The sequence below is a fragment of the Taudactylus pleione genome, unplaced genomic scaffold, assembly GCF_031769625.1.
Source record: "Taudactylus pleione unplaced genomic scaffold, aTauple2 ptg000145l, whole genome shotgun sequence".
Lineage (NCBI taxonomy): Eukaryota > Metazoa > Chordata > Amphibia > Anura > Myobatrachidae > Taudactylus > Taudactylus pleione.
The window spans coordinates 3,775,416-3,797,387 of NW_028284547.1; the positions used below are offsets into that span (position 1 = coordinate 3,775,416).

Genomic DNA, 21,972 nt, shown 5'->3' on the forward strand with positions numbered 1-21,972 from the left:
CCTGCACTGTACCAACTGCTCCCCTGCCCTTAGCTCCCTCTACCGCCACCACCAGCACTGTCCCAACTGCTCCCCTGCCCTTAGCCCCCTCTACCCCCACCACCAGCACTGTCCCAACTGCTCCCCTGCCCTTAGCCCCCTCTCTGCCCCCACCACCAGCGTTGTCCCAACAGCTCCCTGCCCTTAGCCCCCTCTCTGCCCCCACCACCAGCACTGTCCTAACTGCTGCCTGCCCGTAGCCCCCTCTCTGCCCCCACCACCAGCTCTGTCCCAACTACTCCCCTGCCCTTAGCCCCCTCTCTGCCCCCACCACCAGCACTGTTCCAACTGCTGCCTGCCCTTAGCCCCCTCTCTGCCCCCACCATCAGCACTGTCCCAACTGCTGCCTGCCCTTAGCCCCCTCTCTGCCCCCACCACCAGCACTGTCCCAACTGCTGCCTGCCCTTAGCCCCCTCTCTGCCCCCACCACCAGCACTGTCCCAACTGCTGCCTGTCCTTAGCCCCCTTTCTGCCCCCACCACCAGCACTGTCCCAACTGCTGCCTGCCCTTAGCCCCCTCTCTGCCCCCACCACCAGCACTGTCCCAACTGCTGCCTGCCCTTAGCCCCGTCTCTCTGTCCCCACCACCAGCACTGTCCCAACAGCTCCCTGCCCTTAGCCCCCTCTCTGCCCCCACCACCAGCACTGTCCTAACTGCTGCCTGCCCGTAGCCCCCTCTCTGCCCCCACCACCAGCTCTGTCCCAACTGCTCCCCTGCCCTTAGCCCCCTCTCTGCCCCCACCACCAGCACTGTCCCAACTGCTCCCCTGCCCTTAGCCCCCTCTCTGCCCCCACCACCAGCACTGTCCCAACTGATGCCTGCCCTTATCCCCCTCTCTGCCCCCACCACCAGCACTGTCCCAACTGCTGCCTGCCCTTAGCCCCGTCTCTCTGTCCCCACCACCAGCACTGTCCCAACTGCTGCCTGCCCTTATCCCCCTCTCTGCCCCCACCACCAGCACTGTCCCAACTGCTGCCTGCCCTTAGCCCCCTCTGCCCCCACCACCAGCACTGTCCCAACTGCTGCCTGCCCTTATCCCCCTCTCTGCCCCCACCACCAGCACTGTCCCAACTGCTACCTGCCCTTATCCCCCTCTCTGCCCCCACCACCAGCACTGTCCCAACTGCTGCCTGCCCTTAGCCCCCTCTGCCCCCACCACCAGCACTGTCCCAACTGCTGCCTGCCCTTAGCCCCCTCTCTGCCCCCACCATCAGCACTGTCCCAACTGCTGCCTGCCCTTAGCAGAATAGCAGGCACGTGCGCGACACTTTTCTGCCTGGAAAACAGACGAAGGAGGTGAAAAGTCCAGCAGGCGAAAAGTCTGCACATTTCACCTCAAATTGAATACGGGCCATAGTATCTTACATATTACCCTGTACATCAGGTTAGCATATATAAAGGGGTATCTAGGTTGCAGCTCCATCATAGTATCTTACATATTACCCTGTACATCAGGTTAGTATATATAAAGGGGTATCTAGGTTGCAGCTCCATCATAGTATCTTACATATTACTCTGTGCATCAGGTTAGTATATATATAAAGGGGTTTCTAGGTGGCAGCTCCTTCATAGTATCTTACATATTACCCTGTACATCAGGTTAGTATGTATAAAGGGGTATCTAGGTTGCAGCTCCATCATAGTATCTTACATATTACTCTGTGCATCAGGTTAGTATATATAAAGGGGTATCTAGGTGGCAGCTCCATCATAGTATCTTACATATTACCCTGTACATCAGGTTAGTATATATAAAGGGGTATCTAGGTTGCAGCTCCATCATAGTATCTTACATATTACTCTGTGCATCAGGTTAGTATATATAAAGTAGGGGTGAGCGGGTTCGGATTTCTGAAATCCGAACCCCCCCGAGCCCCCCCGATCCGAGTCTGATCCGAGTCAGGCTCGACTTTTCCCGCCTGACTCGGATCTGAAATCGAGGCAAAACGTCATCATCCCGCCTTCCGAGTCTCGCGGGTTTTGGATCCTATATAAGGTACCCGCGTCGGCGCCATTTTCTCACTCGGCTGTGGACAGTGAAGAGGGAGGGTGGGAGTTAGGGCTGTGTAGTGTAGTGTAGTGTAGTGCTGCTGTTGTCCACTACTTCAAAGTCCATAGGGGCTGGCTGTGTTGTGCTGTGCTGCTGTTGTTAATAGGGGCTGTGTCCACTACTTCAAAGTCCATAGGGGCTGGCTGGACTGTGTTGTGCAGTCAGTTCTCCATAGGGGCTGTGTCCACTCCAAAGTCCTGTGCAGTGTCCCAGTCCTAAAGGAGTGCTGTAGTGTTGTCCAGGGGGTGCTCTGTCCATCAGGGGTGCTCCCCCCAAGTGCTAAAAAAATAATATATTTTCTGTGTTTGTGAATTGTGTGCGCAGTAGCCGCACGTGCATCAACAAAGTAGTGCCAAGCGTGCACCTGTGTCATAAGTAAAGGGCTGGCTGGCTTGACCGTTAAGGGTGCTGTAACCCCCGAAAGTACACTCCAGTCCAAACCAAAAAAAAAAATATTTTCTGTGTTTGTGAATTGTGTGCGCAGTAGCCGCACGTGCATCAACAAAGTAGTGCCAAGCGTGCGCCTGTGTCATAAGTAAAGGGCCGGCTGGCTTGACCGTTAAGGGTGCTGTAACCCCCGAAAGTACACTCCAGTCCAAACCAAAAAAAAAATTATTTTCTGTGTTTGTGAATTGTGTGCGCAGTAGCCGCACGTGCATCAACAAAGTAGTGCCAAGCGTGCGCCTGTGTCATAAGTAAAGGGCCGGCTGGCTTGACCGTTAAGGGTGCTGTAACCCCCGAAAGTACACTCCAGTCCAAACCAAAAAAAAAATTATTTTCTGTGTTTGTGAATTGTGTGCGCAGTAGCCGCACGTGCATCAACAAAGTAGTGCCAAGCGTGCGCCTGTGTCATAAGTAAAGGGCCGGCTGGCTTGACCGTTAAGGGTGCTGTAACCCCCGAAAGTACACTCCAGTCCAAACCAAAAAAAAATTATTTTCTGTGTTTGTGAATTGTGTGCGCAGTAGCCACACGTGCATCAACAAAGTAGTGCCAAGCGTGCGCCTGTGTCATAAGTAAAGGGCCGGCTGGCTTGACCGTTAAGGGTGCTGTAACCCCCGAAAGTACACTCCAGTCCAAACCAAAAAAAAAATTATTTTCTGTGTTTGTGAATTGTGTGCGCAGTAGCCGCACGTGCATCAACAAAGTAGTGCCAAGCGTGCGCCTGTGTCATAAGTAAAGGGCCGGCTGGCTTGACCGTTAAAGGGTGCTGTAACCCCCAAAGTACACTCCAGTCCAAACCAAAAAAAAATTATTTTCTGTGTTTGTGAATTGTGTGCGCAGTAGCCGCACGTGCATCAACAAAGTAGTGCCAAGCGTGCGCCTGTGTCATAAGTAAAGGGCCGGCTGGCTTGACCGTTAAGGGTGCTGTAACCCCCGAAAGTACACTCCAGTCCAAACCAAAAAAAAAAATATTTTCTGTGTTTGTGAATTGTGTGCGCAGTAGCCGCACGTGCATCAACAAAGTAGTGCCAAGCGTACGCCTGTGTCATAAGTAAAGGGCCGGCTGGCTTGACCGTTAAAGGGTGCTGTAACCCCCAAAGTACACTCCAAACCAAAAAAATATATATTTTCTGTGTTTGTGACTTGTGTGCACTGTGGCTGCATGTGCATCAACAAAGGAGCAGCGCCAAGCGTGCGCCTGTGTCCCATAAGTAAAGAGCCGGCTGGCTCATTTCTTAAAGGGTGGTGTAACCCACAAAGTGCACTACTCTCCAGCAAAAATAAAAAAATATTTTCTGTGTTTGTGTGCGCTTTAGCCGCACGTATATATATCAATATAACATAAATGGAGGACCAAACTTTCTCCGATAAAAATAAAATAGGGAAAGATCAAGAACCACTTCCTCCTAGTGCTGTTGCTGCTGCTGGGAGTTGTTCATCATCCCAGAGAGGAAGTAGGAACATCACTACTTTTACTAAACAATTGACCCTCCAACAGTCCCTAGCGATGAGGATGAAGTACGACAGCAGTCATCCTGAAGCAAAACGTATAACTGAGGCCTTGACTGCTATGTTGGTGTTAGACGTGCGTCCGGTATCCGACATTAGTGCAGTGGGATTTAGACAATTGATGGAGGTAGTGTGTCCTCGGTTCCAAATCCCGTCTAGATTCCACCTGCATCCTCAAAGCAGCAGCGACAAGCGTGCGTCTGTCTGTTAAAGGGTGGTGACACCCTCAAAGTGTGCTACACAAACAATTAAAATATTGTTCTTTTTTCTGTCTTTGTGAATTGTGTGGGCTGTAACCGCACCTGCATCCTTAAAGCAGCAGCGACAAGCGTGCGTCTGTCTGTTAAAGGGTGGTGACACCCTCAAAGTGTGCTACACAAACATTTAAAATATTGTTCTTTTTTCTGTCTTTGTGAATTGTGTGGGCTGTAGCCGCACCTGCATCCTTAAAGCAGCAGCGACAAGCGTGCGTCTGTCTGTTAAAGGGTGGTGTAACTCTCAAAGTGCTCCAAAAAATAAAAAACTATTTTTTTAATGTGTTTGTGACTTGTGTGCGATGTAGCCGCACCTGCATCCTTAAAGCAGCAGCGACAAGCGTGCGTCTGTCTGTTAAAGGGTGGTGACACCCTCAAAGTGTGCTACACAAACAATAAAAATATTCTTCTTCTTTTTTCTGTCTATGTGAATTGTGTGGGCTGTAGCCGCACCTGCATCCTTAAAGCAGCAGCGACAAGCGTGCGTCTGTCTGTTAAAGGGTGGTGACACCCTCAAAGTGTTCTACACAAACAATTAAAATATCGTTCTTTTTTTTTCGGTCTTTGTGAAATGTGTGGGCTGTAGCCGCACCTGCATCCTTAAAGCAGCAGCGACAAGCGTGCGTCTGTCTGTTAAAGGGTGGTGACACCCTCAAAGTGTGCTACACAAACAATTAAAATATCGTTCTTTTTTTTTTGGTCTTTGTGAATTGTGTGGGCTGTAGCCGCACCTGCATCCTTAAAGCAGCAGCGACAAGCGTGCGTCTGTCTGTTAAAGGGTGGTGACACCCTCAAAGTGTGCTACACAAACAATTAAAATATTGTTCTTTTTTTTTCGGTCTTTGTGAAATGTGTGGGCTGTAGCCGCACCTGCATCCTTAAAGCAGCAGCGACAAGCGTGCGTCTGTCTGTTAAAGGGTGGTGACACCTCAAAGTGTTCTACACAAACAATTAAAATATTCTTCTTCTTTTTTCTGTCTTTGTGAATTGTGTGGGCTGTAGCCGCACTTGCATCCTCAAAGCAGCAGCGACAAGCGTGCGTCTGTCTGTTAAAGGGTGGTGTAACCCTCAAAGTGTGCTCCACAAACAATAAAAATATTATTTTTTTAGCTGTTTTTATGCTTTTTTTCAAAAAAATACAGATCCAAAACACAAAACCCAGAACCCAAAACACGCAAGGGTGGTTTTGGCAAAACCAATCCAGATCCAAAACACGAAGAAAGATCCAGATCCAAAACCAAAACACAAAACACGAAAAGTGGCCGGTGCACACCCCTAATATAAAGGGGTATCTAGGTGACAGCTCCATCATAGTATCTTACATATTACTCTGTGCATCAGGTTAGTATATATAAAGGGGTTTCTAGGTGGCAGCTCCATCATAGTATCTTACATATTACTCTGTGCATCAGGTTAGTATATATAAAGGGGTTTCTAGGTGGCAGCTCCTTCATAATATATTACATATTACTCTGTGCATCAGCGTAGTATATATAAAGGGGTATCTAGGTGGAAGCTCCATCATAGTATCTTACATATTACTCTGTGCATCAGGTTAGTATATATAAAGGGGTATCTAGGTGGAAGCTCCTTCATAATATATTACATATTACTCTGTGCATCAGCATAGTATATATAAAGGGGTATCTAGTTGGCAGCTCCTTCATAATATCTTACATATTACTCTGTGCATCAGGTTAGTATATATAAAGGGGTATCTAGGTGGAAGCTCCATCATAGTATCTTACATATTACCCTGTACATCAGGTTAGTATATATAAAGGGGTATCTAGGTGGCAGCTCCATCATAGTATCTTACATATTACTCTGTGCATCAGGTTAGTATATATAAAGGGGTTTCTAGGTGGCAGCTCCTTCATAGTATCTTACATATTACCCTGTACATCAGGTTAGTATATATAAAGGGGTATCTAGGTTGCAGCTCCATCATAGTATCTTACATATTACTCTGTGCATCAGGTTAGTATATATAAAGGGGTTTCTAGGTGGCAGCTCCATCATAGTATCTTACATATTACTCTGTGCATCAGGTTAGTATATATAAAGGGGTTTCTAGGTGGCAGCTCCATCATAGTATCTTACATATTACTCTGTGCATCAGGTTAGTATATATAAAGGGGTTTCTAGGTGGCAGCTCCTTCATAATATATTACATATTACTCTGTGCATCAGCGTAGTATATATAAAGGGGTATCTAGGTGGAAGCTCCATCATAGTATCTTACATATTACTCTGTGCATCAGGTTAGTATATATAAAGGGGTATCTAGGTGGAAGCTCCATCATAGTATCTTACATATTACTCTGTGCATCAGGTTAGTGTATATAAAGGGGTATGTAGGTGGAAGCTCCATCATACAACCTATAAACAGTACAGTTAGACTGAGAGAAACACACATGCTGATACACCCACAATACAAATGATTTTATTTTTCTTTAGTTTAATTTCTCTGATCTACCCTATTCCTTAGCACCGAACCTACTCCTGTCTGTTACATAGAAATGTCTTATTACATTTATTAAAAATTATAATATCTCATATAACAATGATCACTGATTCCCCTGCACACATCACACAGGAGAGAAGCCATATAAATGCAAGTGTTTTTCTCATAGGCATCATTGTGTTATACATCAGAGGAGTCACACAGGAGAGAACCCATTTAAATGTTCTGAATGTAGCAAGTGTTATATTTACAGGTCACATCTTGTCTATCACCAGAAGATCCACACAGGAGAAAAACCATTTAAGTGTTTTGAATGCGGCAAATGTTTTTCCCGTAAGTCACTATTTGTTACTCATCAAATGAGTCACACAAGAGAGTGCTCTGGATGCAGCAAGTGTTTTACTAGGAATTCTGCACTTGTTAGACATCAGAGGAGTCACACAGGAGAGAAACCATTTACATGTTCAGAATGCAGCAAATGTTTTTTTAGTCAGTCAAATTGTACTATACATCGGAGGAGTCACAGAGAAACTATATAAATGTTGAGGTGTTTTGCTAGAAAGAAAATGCTTAATCACATGAGGATTCACCCTGAAATCCTGAATAAAATGTATTTCTTAAGTTAGCTTGTATCCTCCTACTCAAGGGAGGCAATTGGTTTTCTAAATGTGATGTTTTATATAAATTAGTCTTGATAAAGACATGAGAGGTCTGACATGTGGACTTGGGGGCACTTTTCCCCTGGGATGATCTATGATATACCCGGCGCAGACCCAGGCTCTCCCCGAGTCGGAGGTGGGTGTGCAGTGACCCAGCTATTTCAGCGTAGAAGTGGATGCTTGGAGATAACGTCATCTCCAAGTGCCACTGAAGCCGGCCAATTGGCCTGCATGCGGAACGCTCCAAGTCATCGTCACCTGGATCGCACCGTTTACACATCAAGGTTTCATGGGTCATTCTCATGTTAAACCCTGCAAGTTACCTGGGTTGGATTGCCAGGCCACTCGACCCGTGCATCCAACCCTGTCCCCTTTTACAACAAGGAGCTACCCGGGATAACTCTGCAATAACCCGGGTTTTAGCTCTGGTGTAAAAGGGGTATTAGTGACTTATGCTGCAGTATAACAGCAGACAATGGTGGTGGTGCTGCCATTACTGAGCTGTGTAATGTACAGCTGTTCTGCCAATGCAGGTGCTGGGACTAGTAGAAGAGCTTTCAGACACTGTCCTGCATGTAGACTGGAGGATATGTATAAATAATATCTATGATAACCATTTATGTTACTAGCAGCTGTCCCTGTAAAGGTGTAATTATGTTTGTCGCTCTTCCCTTGTTTTAATTTCAAATTGAAGCAAATATTCTGTTTTTATCATTTAATAATTGCTCATAACTAATGACTAATTATACCCTATTAATAGCTTACCCAGGAAATATACCTTTTAACTCATTAAGTTCATTTTTATTCAAGAAAGAGTACACACACATATGAAATTGAGTAAAAGTATATAATTAATAATTGATTAACTATTCACATGTATACAAAACAGTATTTTCACATTGTCAAATTATAATCCAATATTCGAATGTTTTATATATATATATATATATATATATATATATATATAAATCAATATTATAAGTGGCGCACAAAGCTCAAAATAGACACAAAGGGTACCGTATAATATAAAATACAAAGATTAAAAAAGTGAATTATACACTCCCAGATTATAGGTGGCAGCCGATTACTTCCCCAGGATAGTTTGATCAGTAGACCATCAAAGTGTAATTGTAAAAAGGTTGTGGAAGACAGGCGCCTTCAGTGTACCAGTCAATTGACAATGTTCATAGAGGATTTTTTTGTCCACAGTGTCCGTTGGGTTAGTTCCTGAGGTATCCCCACATTACGAACCTCACGGTGTGTATCTCAGAATAAACAAAAAAGAAAACATAGTGTAACTGATAATAAATATATAGTGCTCAAACACACTAGAAATAGTGAAGAAATATTCAGTGAAAAAGCCAGATATCCTGCACCAATAGTATCAAAGTCTCGTACCAACTGTGTGTCTTTATAAATTAGCATAGATTAGGTTCTTTGTTTATCCTGGACTTCCTTCGCTTCCATAAGTATGTCACATCTGTATGGACCGATATATAGGAATAAAGAATGCCTCCAATAGTGTATTACATTTAAAACACATTACATTTAATAAATAAAATAAAGACTCGTACATCAATCAAAAATGAAAACAGCTTATCTGTCTGGTAGAAGAGGGTTAACAACAAAGTGTCCCGCTCAACACGTTTTGTCCCGCTTGGAATTCTGGGGACTTCTTCAGGAGTAGGAACAGCATTTGTATAGTCAGGCACCTCACATAGTGGTATATATCTATCTATTAGTTTAATTGAATAACAGCCAGGTGTTCATCAGCGTCATGTCTCCGCGTGCGCATGCACAAGACTGCACATGTCTCGCGTGTCTATGCCTGGGGCTCACCTTCCCATCACCTGCATCCATTCTCCCCATCTATGCGCACCAAGTCACCGCACACTGGCTCATATAAAGAATAGGGAGCAGGACCTTATCTCTAGTGGAAATTAGGATTAATACTAAATGTAGCAGCCATGTTTTTGTAGTCCATGGCGCTGCCATTTTAAATTAGACCGCGTTACATCAAGTTACCCATTGAATTCTAATTGTAAATTTAAATGTGCAATACACTCAACCTATAATGTATTTAGTTCGTGCCAGGTTATACCAAACGCTGGAGTGCAGGAGAGGTCATATAAAATAATTAAATAGATAAATAAATGTATAACTAAAAGTATTATAAAAACCCAGTATATCATAATCAATAAATATATATAAAATATATATATATACAAATATATTTAAAAAATACACAAATGATGAAGAATGATACATAAATTCAGGTAAATCATACATTAGAGAAAAAGTGTGCTCTCATAACCCTCATTTAAACCATTGGGGTTGAGGGTGTCCAATGCATAGATCCAATACATCTCACGCTTTGCTAATTTGTTATTGAGATCTCCACCTCTCTTATCCAATGTAACATGTTCAATACCCTTGAAACTAAAACAATCCAAACTACAATTGTGGAATTTACTAAATGCCTAGGTACCGAGTGTATTTCCTGTTTATTCGAATACTTCTTACATGTTCTTGTATTCTGACTCTAAGGGGCCTTTTCGTTTTTCCTACATATTTATGTCCACATTGGCACTCAATAAGGTAAATAACATACATGGTAGAGCATTTGATAATTTCTTTAATCCTGTATTCTTTCCTGGTCTTGTTGCAAAATATTTTTGTTTCTTGACTCGAAAATTTACATATACAACAGTGATTACACTTATAAAACCCTTTCAGTTTATCTAACCATCCTACAGCACTTGTACTGGGACCAGTACTTAACATTGTGGGGGCTAGTATCTCCTTCAGGTTTCTAGCTTTCCTAAAGACCACTACAGGTTTAGAAGGTAGTATAGTGCTAAGAATTGGGTCCATTTTAAGAATGTTCCAATGTCTATTTAATGAGGTTTTTATTTTTCTTTCTCCCTCATTAAATGAGGTAACAAAGCTCAAATTTTCTTGTTTACTTTGGACATTCTTATTCTTGTATATCAAAAGTTCAGACCTATTGGTGGACCTTGTTTTGAGTACTGCTTGATCTATGAGTTCTTGTGGATAACCCCCATTAATGAATTTAGACGCATAAATATTTAGTTATCTCTCACATGACATTGAGTCACTACAGTTCCTTTTTATCCTACAAAATTGTGAGTAGGGAATATTGGTTTTCCAGTTCTTCTGGTGACCACTTTTATAATGTAGGTAGCTATTTTTATCTACATGTTTGATAAAATTCCTAGTTTTTATCTGATTATTATTAATGGATAATACCAACTCCAGATAATCTATCTCTTGGTTCTCAAATTTATAAGTGAACGCAAGGTTAAATGTGTTGTTATGAATATGTTTAATAAAATTCTTAAAAACATCCTCATCACCTTTCCACACTAATATAATATCATCTATGTACCTTTGGTACAGCACAATATTTTCTAAATAGGGGTTATTTGCATATATGTTTTCCTTTTCCCAGCTACCCATGTGTAAATACCATCCCCATAGCTGTGCCACATATTTGGAGATAAAAACTTAATCTAAAAAATTTAAATAATTATGTGTCAAGATAAAATTAATCAACTGGCAAATAAAGGTCCTATGTTCCTCATCAATGTCAGGATCTGTTCTCAGAAATTCTAAGCATGACTATTCTTTTGGTGTGTACAATAGAAGTATACAATGATTTTACATCTATTGTCACCTATCTAAAATCCTCCTACCAAGTGAAGCCTTCTAACTTTTGGAGAATAGCTGTGGTATTTTTTACATATGAGTCTAACGTTTTAACATATTTATTCAGGAAAATCTCCACATAATCCGATATATGTGCTGTGGCAGAGTTAATACCAGCAACGATGGGTCTGCCAGGAGGTTTCTCTAGACTCTTGTGTATTTTAGGCAAAAAGTAGAAGATAGGAATATTTGGATTATTGATGATTAGATATTGAAACTCATCCTTATTTATAATTCCTTTTCTCAGTCCTTCTAGCAGGAGGTCCCTTAGCTCTGATACATAACCTGATGTAGGGTGTTTTTTGAGGACTCTATAAGAATTCTTATCATTCAGAAGTCTATATGCTTCTGATTCGTAGTCCACACGGTTCATAACCACTAGTCCACCCCAATGTCAGCAGATTTTATTACTAAATCTGGATCCTGTTTCAACTGATTAAGGGCTTGTTTCTCAGAATTCGTAAGATTATTTCTAATTTTAGGACAGAGGGTATCTTTACACAGATCTTTCTTTACCAATTCGTAAAAGAGGTTGTTTATGTTACCTTTAACTAGGTGTTGTTCCATAATAAGTAATATTCTCCAATCCAGTATACTTAAGAATTTGTCATTTTATTAATTAATTAAATAATTAGATCAAGCCCTTAACTGGGACATATTCTCCCAGGGTTAATGCAGCAGTCAACAACCATGGACATTGTCTCACAATATTTATACATTATTACAATATTCAAGTTATACGCCCATTATACACCCACTAACATCAGATAGACAAAGCTTGTTCTTGCTAACTCCTCCTTAGCAATCAGAATCGAAACTGAATTCCTTTGAGAGATACTCATGGCATGTTGCATCCCATATTTAATCTGAATAGTTTCCTCAGCACAAGGACACATATATGGGCATGATCTCGTTCACTTTGTTAGATAAACAGTTTCCCTTGGGAGCGGCCTTAAAGACAACACACTAATTTCCATCTAAATCTGAGTTTAAACAGAGAAACAAAATGGAAGTACCAATGCCCTATTATATCTCATGTACTGCTTCATTATACAGCATAAAGTATATGTAAATATGGAATTATGTAAATTAGTCTTCGGCAGCTCCACCCTTAGATAAGCACATTAATTACATGTGCTATATCTCATCTCCATCTCTTGTATGTTTTCATTTTTAAGGTAGCCATCTGAATACAGCATAGGCCAACTACAAACAAAATCAGGATTAAGATTTCAAGAATAAACTTTGTCTGTACATAAAATATGTTAAAAAACATTTCTAAACCTGAAAATGAAAAATTAGTATCTAATCATGATCATCATAAATCACTTTAGAGTCTTTATCATAATGTATTCATAGAAATTCTTCTTTTATAGTATAAGCCTCATTTATGCAATTGATAATAATGGTTTCTTCATCTGTAGTATTATTAGTCAAATAACTCCAACAGTGAATTTCAAGATTTGTATAAAAAGTTCGATAATATCCTCCAGTCTGTACAATTAAGCAATCAATTATGGCAATGTTGTAGTAATTGTTCATTCCGGAATATTTTTAATAAATGTCCAACAAATAAGAATGTCTTATCATATAAAGTCCAGTATCATTGTCAATAAATTTGTCCAGTTCAATAATTTCATGTTGATTATACAAATATCCCCAATTATCATACGTAAGGATGTTAGCAAAGTTGTTTCCAACATGATGTCTCACTGAAGTATCAATCAGGGAAATATATTTTTTATTCACTGGATCAATATCTCTTGTAAAACGTGTGGCATCCTGCAAAAGAACTTATCACAAATTATTATGAATTATAACATAAAACTGTAGTATCAGTTTGCCTAAAAAGGAAATATCTTCTGAATTGGCAATAATTTGTAAGCATACTTTCCTCATAGGTAATAAAGATCATCTGGTAACAAGAAAATAACATCAAACCCAAATATCATGGTAACATTCCTAATATGTCTGAACTATATGATCTGTATCACTATTTGGAACACTCAATATTGGAACTAATCCCTAGCAGTGTATAATTAAATGCCTCATTGTAAAAATACTTTTTACATAATCATCTAGTTCTTTAAAAATCTTCCTTACATTGTTCATTATTGCAAGGATTTTAACGTTTGTACACAGTAAGGATTTTATTACAATATTCTGATTCAACATTTTCTACTTGTATTGGACTAGTAAACATTCCTGTAGTTATTCTGATCTGAAGTGTAGTCTGCTTCATTTCATATACTTTCTTATACATATGAAAATAACACAATTACTAGTGGTTTTGTCAAGTTATAGTTATCAGTAACCCCTTTTCTTCTTTACAACTTTTAATTACACAATTCTCACATGTTTTATGTTAGTTATCTTAGTATTTTCAGTATATTTCAACTCAAGAATGGTAGCATTTATTACTTTACCCATCAATGAATATTTTTGTAGAATTGGATATTCTTTTGAATAATATCCATACACCATAGTATACACCGTTCTTCTGGTTTAGTACAGTAAATGCAAATGCACTTTTCAATAGATGATAAATCAGATTTCTGATACCGATCATTTTCCCTGCTTAGAAAAGAGGAAGGAAAGGACTTATTAGAATAACCCCATCATCCACACTACTGGATGTGTAGTCATACCAGACCATGAACCCTCGCTCGCCCTCCAAAATAAAAGTCTCAATGTTCCAATAAACACGATTGTTTCCATCATGCAGCTAAGAAAAATTATGCTTCTGTTGTCATCAGTCTATATCATAGTCTATTGTAAGCAATAATCTCCATCTTGATTGAAGAGTTCTCATAGTCTTATATCACAGTCTTTATATCAGCACTTGAGTCTGAGAATAAGTCCCCTTTACAGCTCGGATCTCTCTCTGACCTTTCAATGTGAGCCATGGATCCAGGTGTCCTTCTGAGCAACCTTTATAGCTGTATCTGTTGTCAGCATCACTTTGCCATGTCAAGGAACATTCCATTGATCTGTAAGGGAACCAGAATGTAATAAACTTCTCATCATACCATCATAGTCTCTAGACTGTATTTTATCTTCTGCATCAAATGCTGATGTTGGTTGAATATCCTGTTGAGCTTCCTCAAAAATCTTCTTGTTGTAGCTGCTTAAACTATTGTATAAAATATTGAACAGTCAAATTATGTTGTTATTTCAAATCAGTCTTTGGTTTAGTAACACATCTTGATTGTAGTTCAAAAAAATTAATAATAAGGAGAGATTGAGATAAGGTTCAGGTGTGATTCTATTACTATGAAGCACCAAATGTAGGCCTTCAAACAATGCCATTCCTGTCTCTTTTGTCAGTTTAACTCATTTGTTTTTTATAACACCATTATGTGTAACTTTCATTTTATTCCCATCATTTCACTTATTTGAAAAACCTTCCCCTGTAACTTTCAATAACACTTACAGTAAGCAAACTATACCTTACATACAAATTCCTCCAAAATCTCTTCTCTTAGCATTATGGAGCTATAAATTCAGTAAACTCCAAAAACATGCTAACACTATATTTTAAAACATCCCGAATCCTTAACAAGAATATACTTTAATCCTCTTTTTCGACATGCTTCAATACTTTTTTATTCAACATACTTCAAATCCTTCTTTTTTCTTCATTGGTAACTGAATGATATCAATTATCAATAGTACTTTGAAAATGTTTTAGTAGGTATCATTTTTTCTTCATTATTTATCATCTGAATTACATAAGCATTCACATTTTCACTATCTCTGGCTCGAGCATACCAGTAAGATTGTACAATGTGATTCATATTATCTGCTCTTAAATGTACTAACCCATGAACACCTCTATATGGCTTGTAATAATTTCAATTCTACTCAAATACCCATTATCATCTTATCTTGTAACAATGCTTTAATTTCCATACATTGACCTCATTGTGAGAATTTTCCTGATATTGTCTTAATTGGTCAAATGTGATATTCTTAAACAACATCAACTGAGATTCTATAACTGGCTCATCATATGTACTTAAAATTACCTTTCATAATACCCTGTCATTTGTTACCCATGGATATAATATCAGTTTAGTATGTACCTGACACTTAATTACTACAACTTATTTCTAGTAAACATATTACTTCTTTCTGTTCTTTAACTGTTTGTACATGTAAAATTGTAGTTCCCAGAAGCTATGTGGTAACCCCTATACTTCCAATTGCTATAATCAATACTGTACATTACATTCAGCTAACTACGTTGATTGTAGTAGTTACTGTAATGCATAACCTGTAACCAAAAAAAACATTATGCATCTGTCTGTAACAGTTATGATCAGTAAAGAGAACTATATCATAATTATCTAATGAAACTTTCCATTACTGACAATATTTTTATATTTCATTATTGCAAACATGTTCATTGTCTTCCTTTTTCCTCACCATTAACCATAATCAACCATATTCCCCCCTGTTGAGGATAAAGAAGATCAATGTAGCACAATTGAAATTATGACATATGTAAGATTGATATGAGTTGAACATATTATCCTCCATCGAAAAAATCTGGCTGTAGGAACATGTTTAAGTTGAGCATTATTAAATATATGAACAACAGTATGTAAAACCAATAGATGCAATCCAACTTAACAATTAATGCCACCCTTTAAGGATATAAATGTCTTCGAGCTGGTGGAAAACAATGTCCTGTATATTTAAAGTTATCATTATACAGTTGGATTTTGTCCCATTAAACTTTTAACTTGCTTCTGCAAAAGAAACATAATTGTTTGTTATTATCTCTTATTGAAGTTTAAAATAACTTTGAATATAACCATAGCGCAATGTTAGATACAGACTGAGTTATCTGTAAGAATAAAAAACAATTGCAGATTATTTAGCAAATTTTAAAACTGTTTGTAAACTTTTTCAGAATATATCCTTTTGCTTTATTAAAACATTATACTGCGTATCTACTAAAAAGTATATTTCATAACCTTCTTTTATTAGTACTATGACTGAGGTACAAAATAAACCTATGTTATAAGAATACAGACACAGTTTCATGCTCTGAGATAGTTAAAGCATTTCTTTGAAACAAAACTTTTTTTTTCTTCTCCTCGGTGCAGCTTCTCGATCTGGGCGGGGTATACACAGAGAGAGTGAAACTTACACTGACGCAAAAAGTACACAGACAGACAGTTTCTTACTCTGAAAATATCGAAAGAACAAGTTAAACAGTTTGTCCTTACAAAGGTTTGCAATCCTGCTGTGAACCTAGGAAGTATATAGGATGATATTTATTAGACCCCTCTAATATAGATGAAGTATCTACACTCTTCTCATCTCATTCCTAATACTCCACAGAAACAGCATTCTCTTCCGATACAAACACTATAATCCCTAGGTTTTCAAGACACATCCTTTCTTGATTGACATCCTACTTATATAATCATTCTTATACTGTGCACTTTTCTGATTCTACCTCCATTCTTAGCTAACTAATCTGCTCCTTTGGTTTTCAATATCATCTGTATGCAGAGGATACTTAAATTTTCCCTATTCTTCCCAGATTTGTCACTAACTGCACTCTTTTGTGCCATTGTATATCTCTCCACCATTACATCTTGGAATGTCATCTCGCCACCTAAAATATTATTATATCCACAGCAGAATTAATTATATATCTACCAGTCAATAATAGTTACCATCCTGATATTTCTATAATTATTGACAACTTGATAACTCGACAATCAACCCCACTTCACAAGCTCGCTGCCTTGGTGTCATCCTTGACTATAAACTGTCCTTTGTTCCTCACATTCAATCTGTCTCTAAATCTTGTTACATACATCTAAAAAACATAGCCAAAATTCGACCATATCTTACGCAAGACAATGCAACAAATCTAACACATGGAGTCATTATTTCCTCATTGACAATTGTAATAGTCTGCTTATTGGTTTTCCCCACTATATGGCATTTTGAATATAGCTGCGAGGTTGAAATTTCTCAAAAACAGTTTCTCCCTACTACAATACATTGTGAATCTAGCTGTGATGTTGATTGATCTCACCAAACATTCAGTGTCTGCTAATCCACTCTGTCAGGCTCTCCATTGGCTGCTGGTCTTCTACCGTATTCAATTTAAAATACTTACACTCACAAATGACGCTATTAACCAAACCAAACCAACATACATCTCTTCACTTATATCCAAATATCTTCCAACCCAACATCTCCGCTCTGCAGAAGATCTGTGTCTGTCATACCCATTTTTAAAATTAACAATTATGTTAAAGGATAGTTCTTCCCACTCTAGATATTAAAATGCTGCCCTATTACGTTATGCATCATTCAACCTAGCTTTAAAAAGTCCCTTAAGCATGTAATCATGTGGAATCCTTTATGATTATCAGCAACTCTTTCAAATGTTTTTTATTTAGTCTGGTATAATGTAGCATTAAACATTTTGCTATGGTTAGTAATAACATCAACACTATTTATGTCAAACATCACATTTCTAACAATTAGCTGTTTTCAAACTTTCTCTATTGGTTTATGTACTAATGATAATATAACACATTTCTATTCATCTACAGTATTTACAGCTTTTTCCTTTTGTAAACTGTCTTTTGTCTGCGACATTCTGAACTTATAAGAAATATTTCTTGGCAAACAATAACGTAAACTCTGCCTGTACTGTTTCAGATACTATGACAGCGTTTTGTTTCACAGATACTAAACATTATTTTAAAGATTTTAAGAATATTTTTAAACATTAATGACACAATTATAGAAATAACAATAGCAGCTGCAGCCTACCATTGTGTTCCCAACAACATACATTTGTTTAAGAAAGTGTAGAGTTTAAAGACATGAATTACGCAAGCGCGCAGGCTGATCTCTGCATTTAATTTAGAATTACTTATACCAATTATGTAAACATTACAAATTCACACTTTACGCTGTACTTTTTTTATTTCCATCCACTGGAATACACATTTTATCATCTCTTGTCATTCTTTTTTTTATTTTTTTTTTAAAACATATTTTTATTGTAAAACCGCAATAAACAATATAACATATTGATCAGAAAATGGCAAGACATCAACAGGACCACAACAGTGATGTGCAATACAATGTATCCATGAGGAACGTAACAATACAGGAATTAAAATGGTGGTTCACCTGAAGACAAGGTTTCTTCATTATACCAGGCTGTAAGTTGAACTGCAGCTCGAAGCGTGTCTTTAACCTGAGGTGTTAATGTGTGAACATATGGGAGCCAAATATTAAAGAACTTCTCTGCTTCCTTGTCTTTATTAAGGGATAGTTCTAACCAATCCATATTAAATAGGTGCGTAATTCTAGGTTGTAAAAGACTGAGTGTTAAAGTGTCAGTGGATATCCATTGAGATAATATTGTTTTTTTTGCAGCTGCTGCAATCTTTGCTAGTAATAGACGGGCACCTCCAGGGGCACAGGATGATCCAGATGATGGTACAATATCCCACATAGCCCACTCGGGTGTTAGTTCAAAGGCAATTCCCAACTTGGTGGAAATATAGGTGTGTACCAAGGACCAGAACCTCTGTACCTCCGCACAGTGCCACATACAATGCATTAGATCTGCATCAGGTTGACCACATTTAAAACAATTTGAGTCTGTGGAAGTACCTGTGATGAGTCTTAATTTGGGGGTGAAATAGGCACGATGCAATAATTTATATTGCATTTCCGCGTATGAAGCCGAAATTAATTGCTTATTGAGTCTAACAAAAGATTTCAAAATGGTGGATAGGGGTATGTTAGGGAATGTGGAATGCCACTTGGCAAATCCCACCGTCTCCACTTCCAAATTTATTTCCCGGCGTATATAGGTGTATAGCATAGAAGTGGAAAATGACATAGAGAGGCAGCGAGACAGCACATCATCCAAACCATTTTTCCCAGGTATAATGGGAATTTTAGGGAGTAAAGTATTGACATAACTACGTATTTGGAAATATATAAATAAAGGGATTTGGATACAGGGAAATTTTTCCTGTATTTGGTTATGAGAGTAAATAGTCATTGTGGAGAGATCCAATAATTGATATATGTAACGCAATCCCTGTGTGTTCCAGGTTTTGAAAGTTTGTGTTAGAAAACCAGCATCAAACCCTGGGTTATGGCCGATAGGAAGGAACAAGGAGACATTGGGAGGGACTCTCATTTGAGTTCTGGCTCGGCGCCAAGCCAAGCATGTAGTATGTAGTAGTAGATTTTGTACTACGTGAGGTGGAAAGGACAAGGGTCGTGTGTGTAGCAAACTAGCTAATGGCATTTCAACACTAAAAGATTGCTCTATTAGCGTGTCAGCAAATCCATTTGTTCCTCTAATCCAGTCAATTGCGTATCGGTAATTTGACGCAATAGCATAAGATTTTAAGCAAGGGAGATTAATTCCGCCTAAAGCAGGTGGTTGTCTGAGTTTGAATAATGAAATCCTGGGTTTTTTGTTCGCCCAAATGAACTTGCTGATCGCTTTGTTAATCAATTTTAAATCAGATTCTAAAGGAAGCAAGGGGAGCATCTGAAAAAGATATAAAATCCTAGGAAAAGATATCATTTTAATTAATTGACATCTACCGAGATACGAGAGTGGGAGATGTTTCCATTTTTTAAAATCTAAAAGTGTACGTTGTATTAAAGCAGGGAAATTGACTGAGTATAGGGCGGAGGGATGTGCCGGGATATTAAGGCCTAGGTATTTTAGAGTTGTTTTGGCCCATTTAAATGGGAAAGAATTTTTCCAGTTTTTTGTGACGTCCGAGTGTAGGGCCAAGGCCTCTGTTTTGTTATAATTTATCAAAAAACCAGAGATAATATGGAAGTTTTTCAGGATATGAAGGAGTTTAGGTATGGCAGAATGTGGGTTCTCAAAATACAGTAATAAGTCATCCGCATACGCGGAGACTTTCAAAGTATTATTTCCGATATTTATTCCCTGCCATTGTTGACATAGCAAAAAGGTGCGGATAAGAGGATCTATAGCTAGGTTAAATAATAAAGGAGATAGGGGACAACCCTGTCGGGTTCCCCTATGTAGTCTAAGGGATGGAGTATTCAGGCCGTTAACTGTTAGGAATGCTATAGGGGTGTGGTATATTGTTTTGAATAATGTAATAAATTCGGGACCAAAATTTTGTAGCTGGAAGATGCGCAGTAGGTGGTTCCACGACACCCTATCAAAGGCCTTGTCAGCGTCGCAGCTGACAAGGAGCGTTTGGTTATTTCTCATTTGGTGAGATTTAGTTAATCCTGCAATCAAATGTCGGACGTTGATCACTGAGTGTCGTCCTTTCATAAACCCAGTTTGTGCGGTGTGTATGAGATGTGGCAATACTAATTGTAAACGTTGAGCGATAATACCAGTGAGGATTTTGAAGTCCTGGTTGAGCAGAGATATTGGCCTATATGATTGGGTCAGCGTAGGGTCTTTCTCAGGTTTCAAGAGAAGGATAATTCGGGCCTGGTTAAAGTCTGGTGGTGTTGAGGTTCCCTTCAATATTGAATTAAATAAGGAAACTAAATGAGGGGTTACAAGTGGATTTAATATTTTGTAGTACTCGGCACTAAGGCCATCTGGGCCAGGTGTCTTTCCATTGGCCAGGGACTTGATAGTTAGAGCAACCTCCAACTCCGAAACAGGAGTTGTTAGGGAGTCGCGGGCCTCTTCAGAGAGGGAAGGTAGATTAGCCTCTTTCAAAAAGTTCATCCCCAGAACAGGGTTATCATCCTGTGCGGAGTATAAGTCTGTGTAATATTGTAAGAAAGAGGCCGCAATGTCCTCGTTGGTATGTAATGATCCTAGGGGACCTTTAAGAGAAAGAATGGGAGAGGATGTTTTCTGACTTCTCACTATATTAGCTAGCAGTTTGCCCGCTTTATTTCCCCAACGGAAATAGCGATGTTTCTGGAAATCTAGATAATATTGGGCTCTTTCAGTGCACAATGTGTCATATAAATTTTTGTTATTCAAATAATTCCGCCGTGTCTCTGTGTTGTTATTTTGCAGCATAATGGCATACGATTGTGATAGGGCGTTACTCAATTCCGTGAAACGTGTGTTAAGTTTACGGCGTTTATGGGAAACATATCCCATAATATGCCCTCTCACTACTGGTTTAGATGCGGCCCAGAACAATGATATGTCGTCAATATGAGAAGCATTATCATTATTATAATTAAGAAATTGTTGTTCTAAGTATTTTTTGAAGTCTGGAGAAGTGAATAAGTATGAGGGGAATCTCCAATTGAAGGAAGATGTTTTGGGGGTAGATAGTTGTAACGTGAACCATGTAGGCGCATGATCGGAGATGACTATGTTTTCTATATGAGATGTTTGAATCCTATTAATTAATGAGCTTGAGACCAGCCAGAAGTCCAATCTAGCTGAGGAGTGGTGGGGGTGGGAGTAAAACGTGTAATCACGTGCTAAGGGGTGGAGGTGTCTCCATGGGTCTACTAGGGCGAGGGATTCAATTAGTAGTTGTAGCGTTGGAGATGTGCTGCCCCGCCACTCACCGGATGCTCCCGTTCTGTCCAGACTAGGAGAAAGAGTAGTGTTGAAGTCTCCTCCTATGACGAGGGCGCCTTCTGCCCAATTCTGGAGTCGGGCGTAGAGATCGGAGAAGAATGCATTGTTGTGACCTGTGGGAGCATACAAAGTGACAAGCGTGATTAATTCACCTTCTAAATTCAGTTTAAGAAAAAGAAATCTGCCCTCGGTGTCCAGGATCGAGTCTACAACTGTGTATTTTAAAGATTTATGGAAAATCACCAGCACCCC

At 39.3% G+C, this 21,972-nt stretch overlaps 1 protein-coding gene across 1 annotated transcript in view; it reads left to right on the forward strand.

The window, feature by feature from the left end:
- Positions 1–7,301, forward strand: part of LOC148522633 (uncharacterized) — a 180,404-nt gene extending 173,103 nt beyond the window's left edge. Inside the window, exon 3 of the mRNA XM_088473984.1 lies at positions 6,887–7,301. Within this exon, the coding sequence (XP_088330110.1) occupies positions 6,887–7,301 (415 nt within the window). The remainder of the gene's footprint in view (positions 1–6,886) is intronic.
- Positions 7,302–21,972: the final 14,671 nt, after the last annotated feature.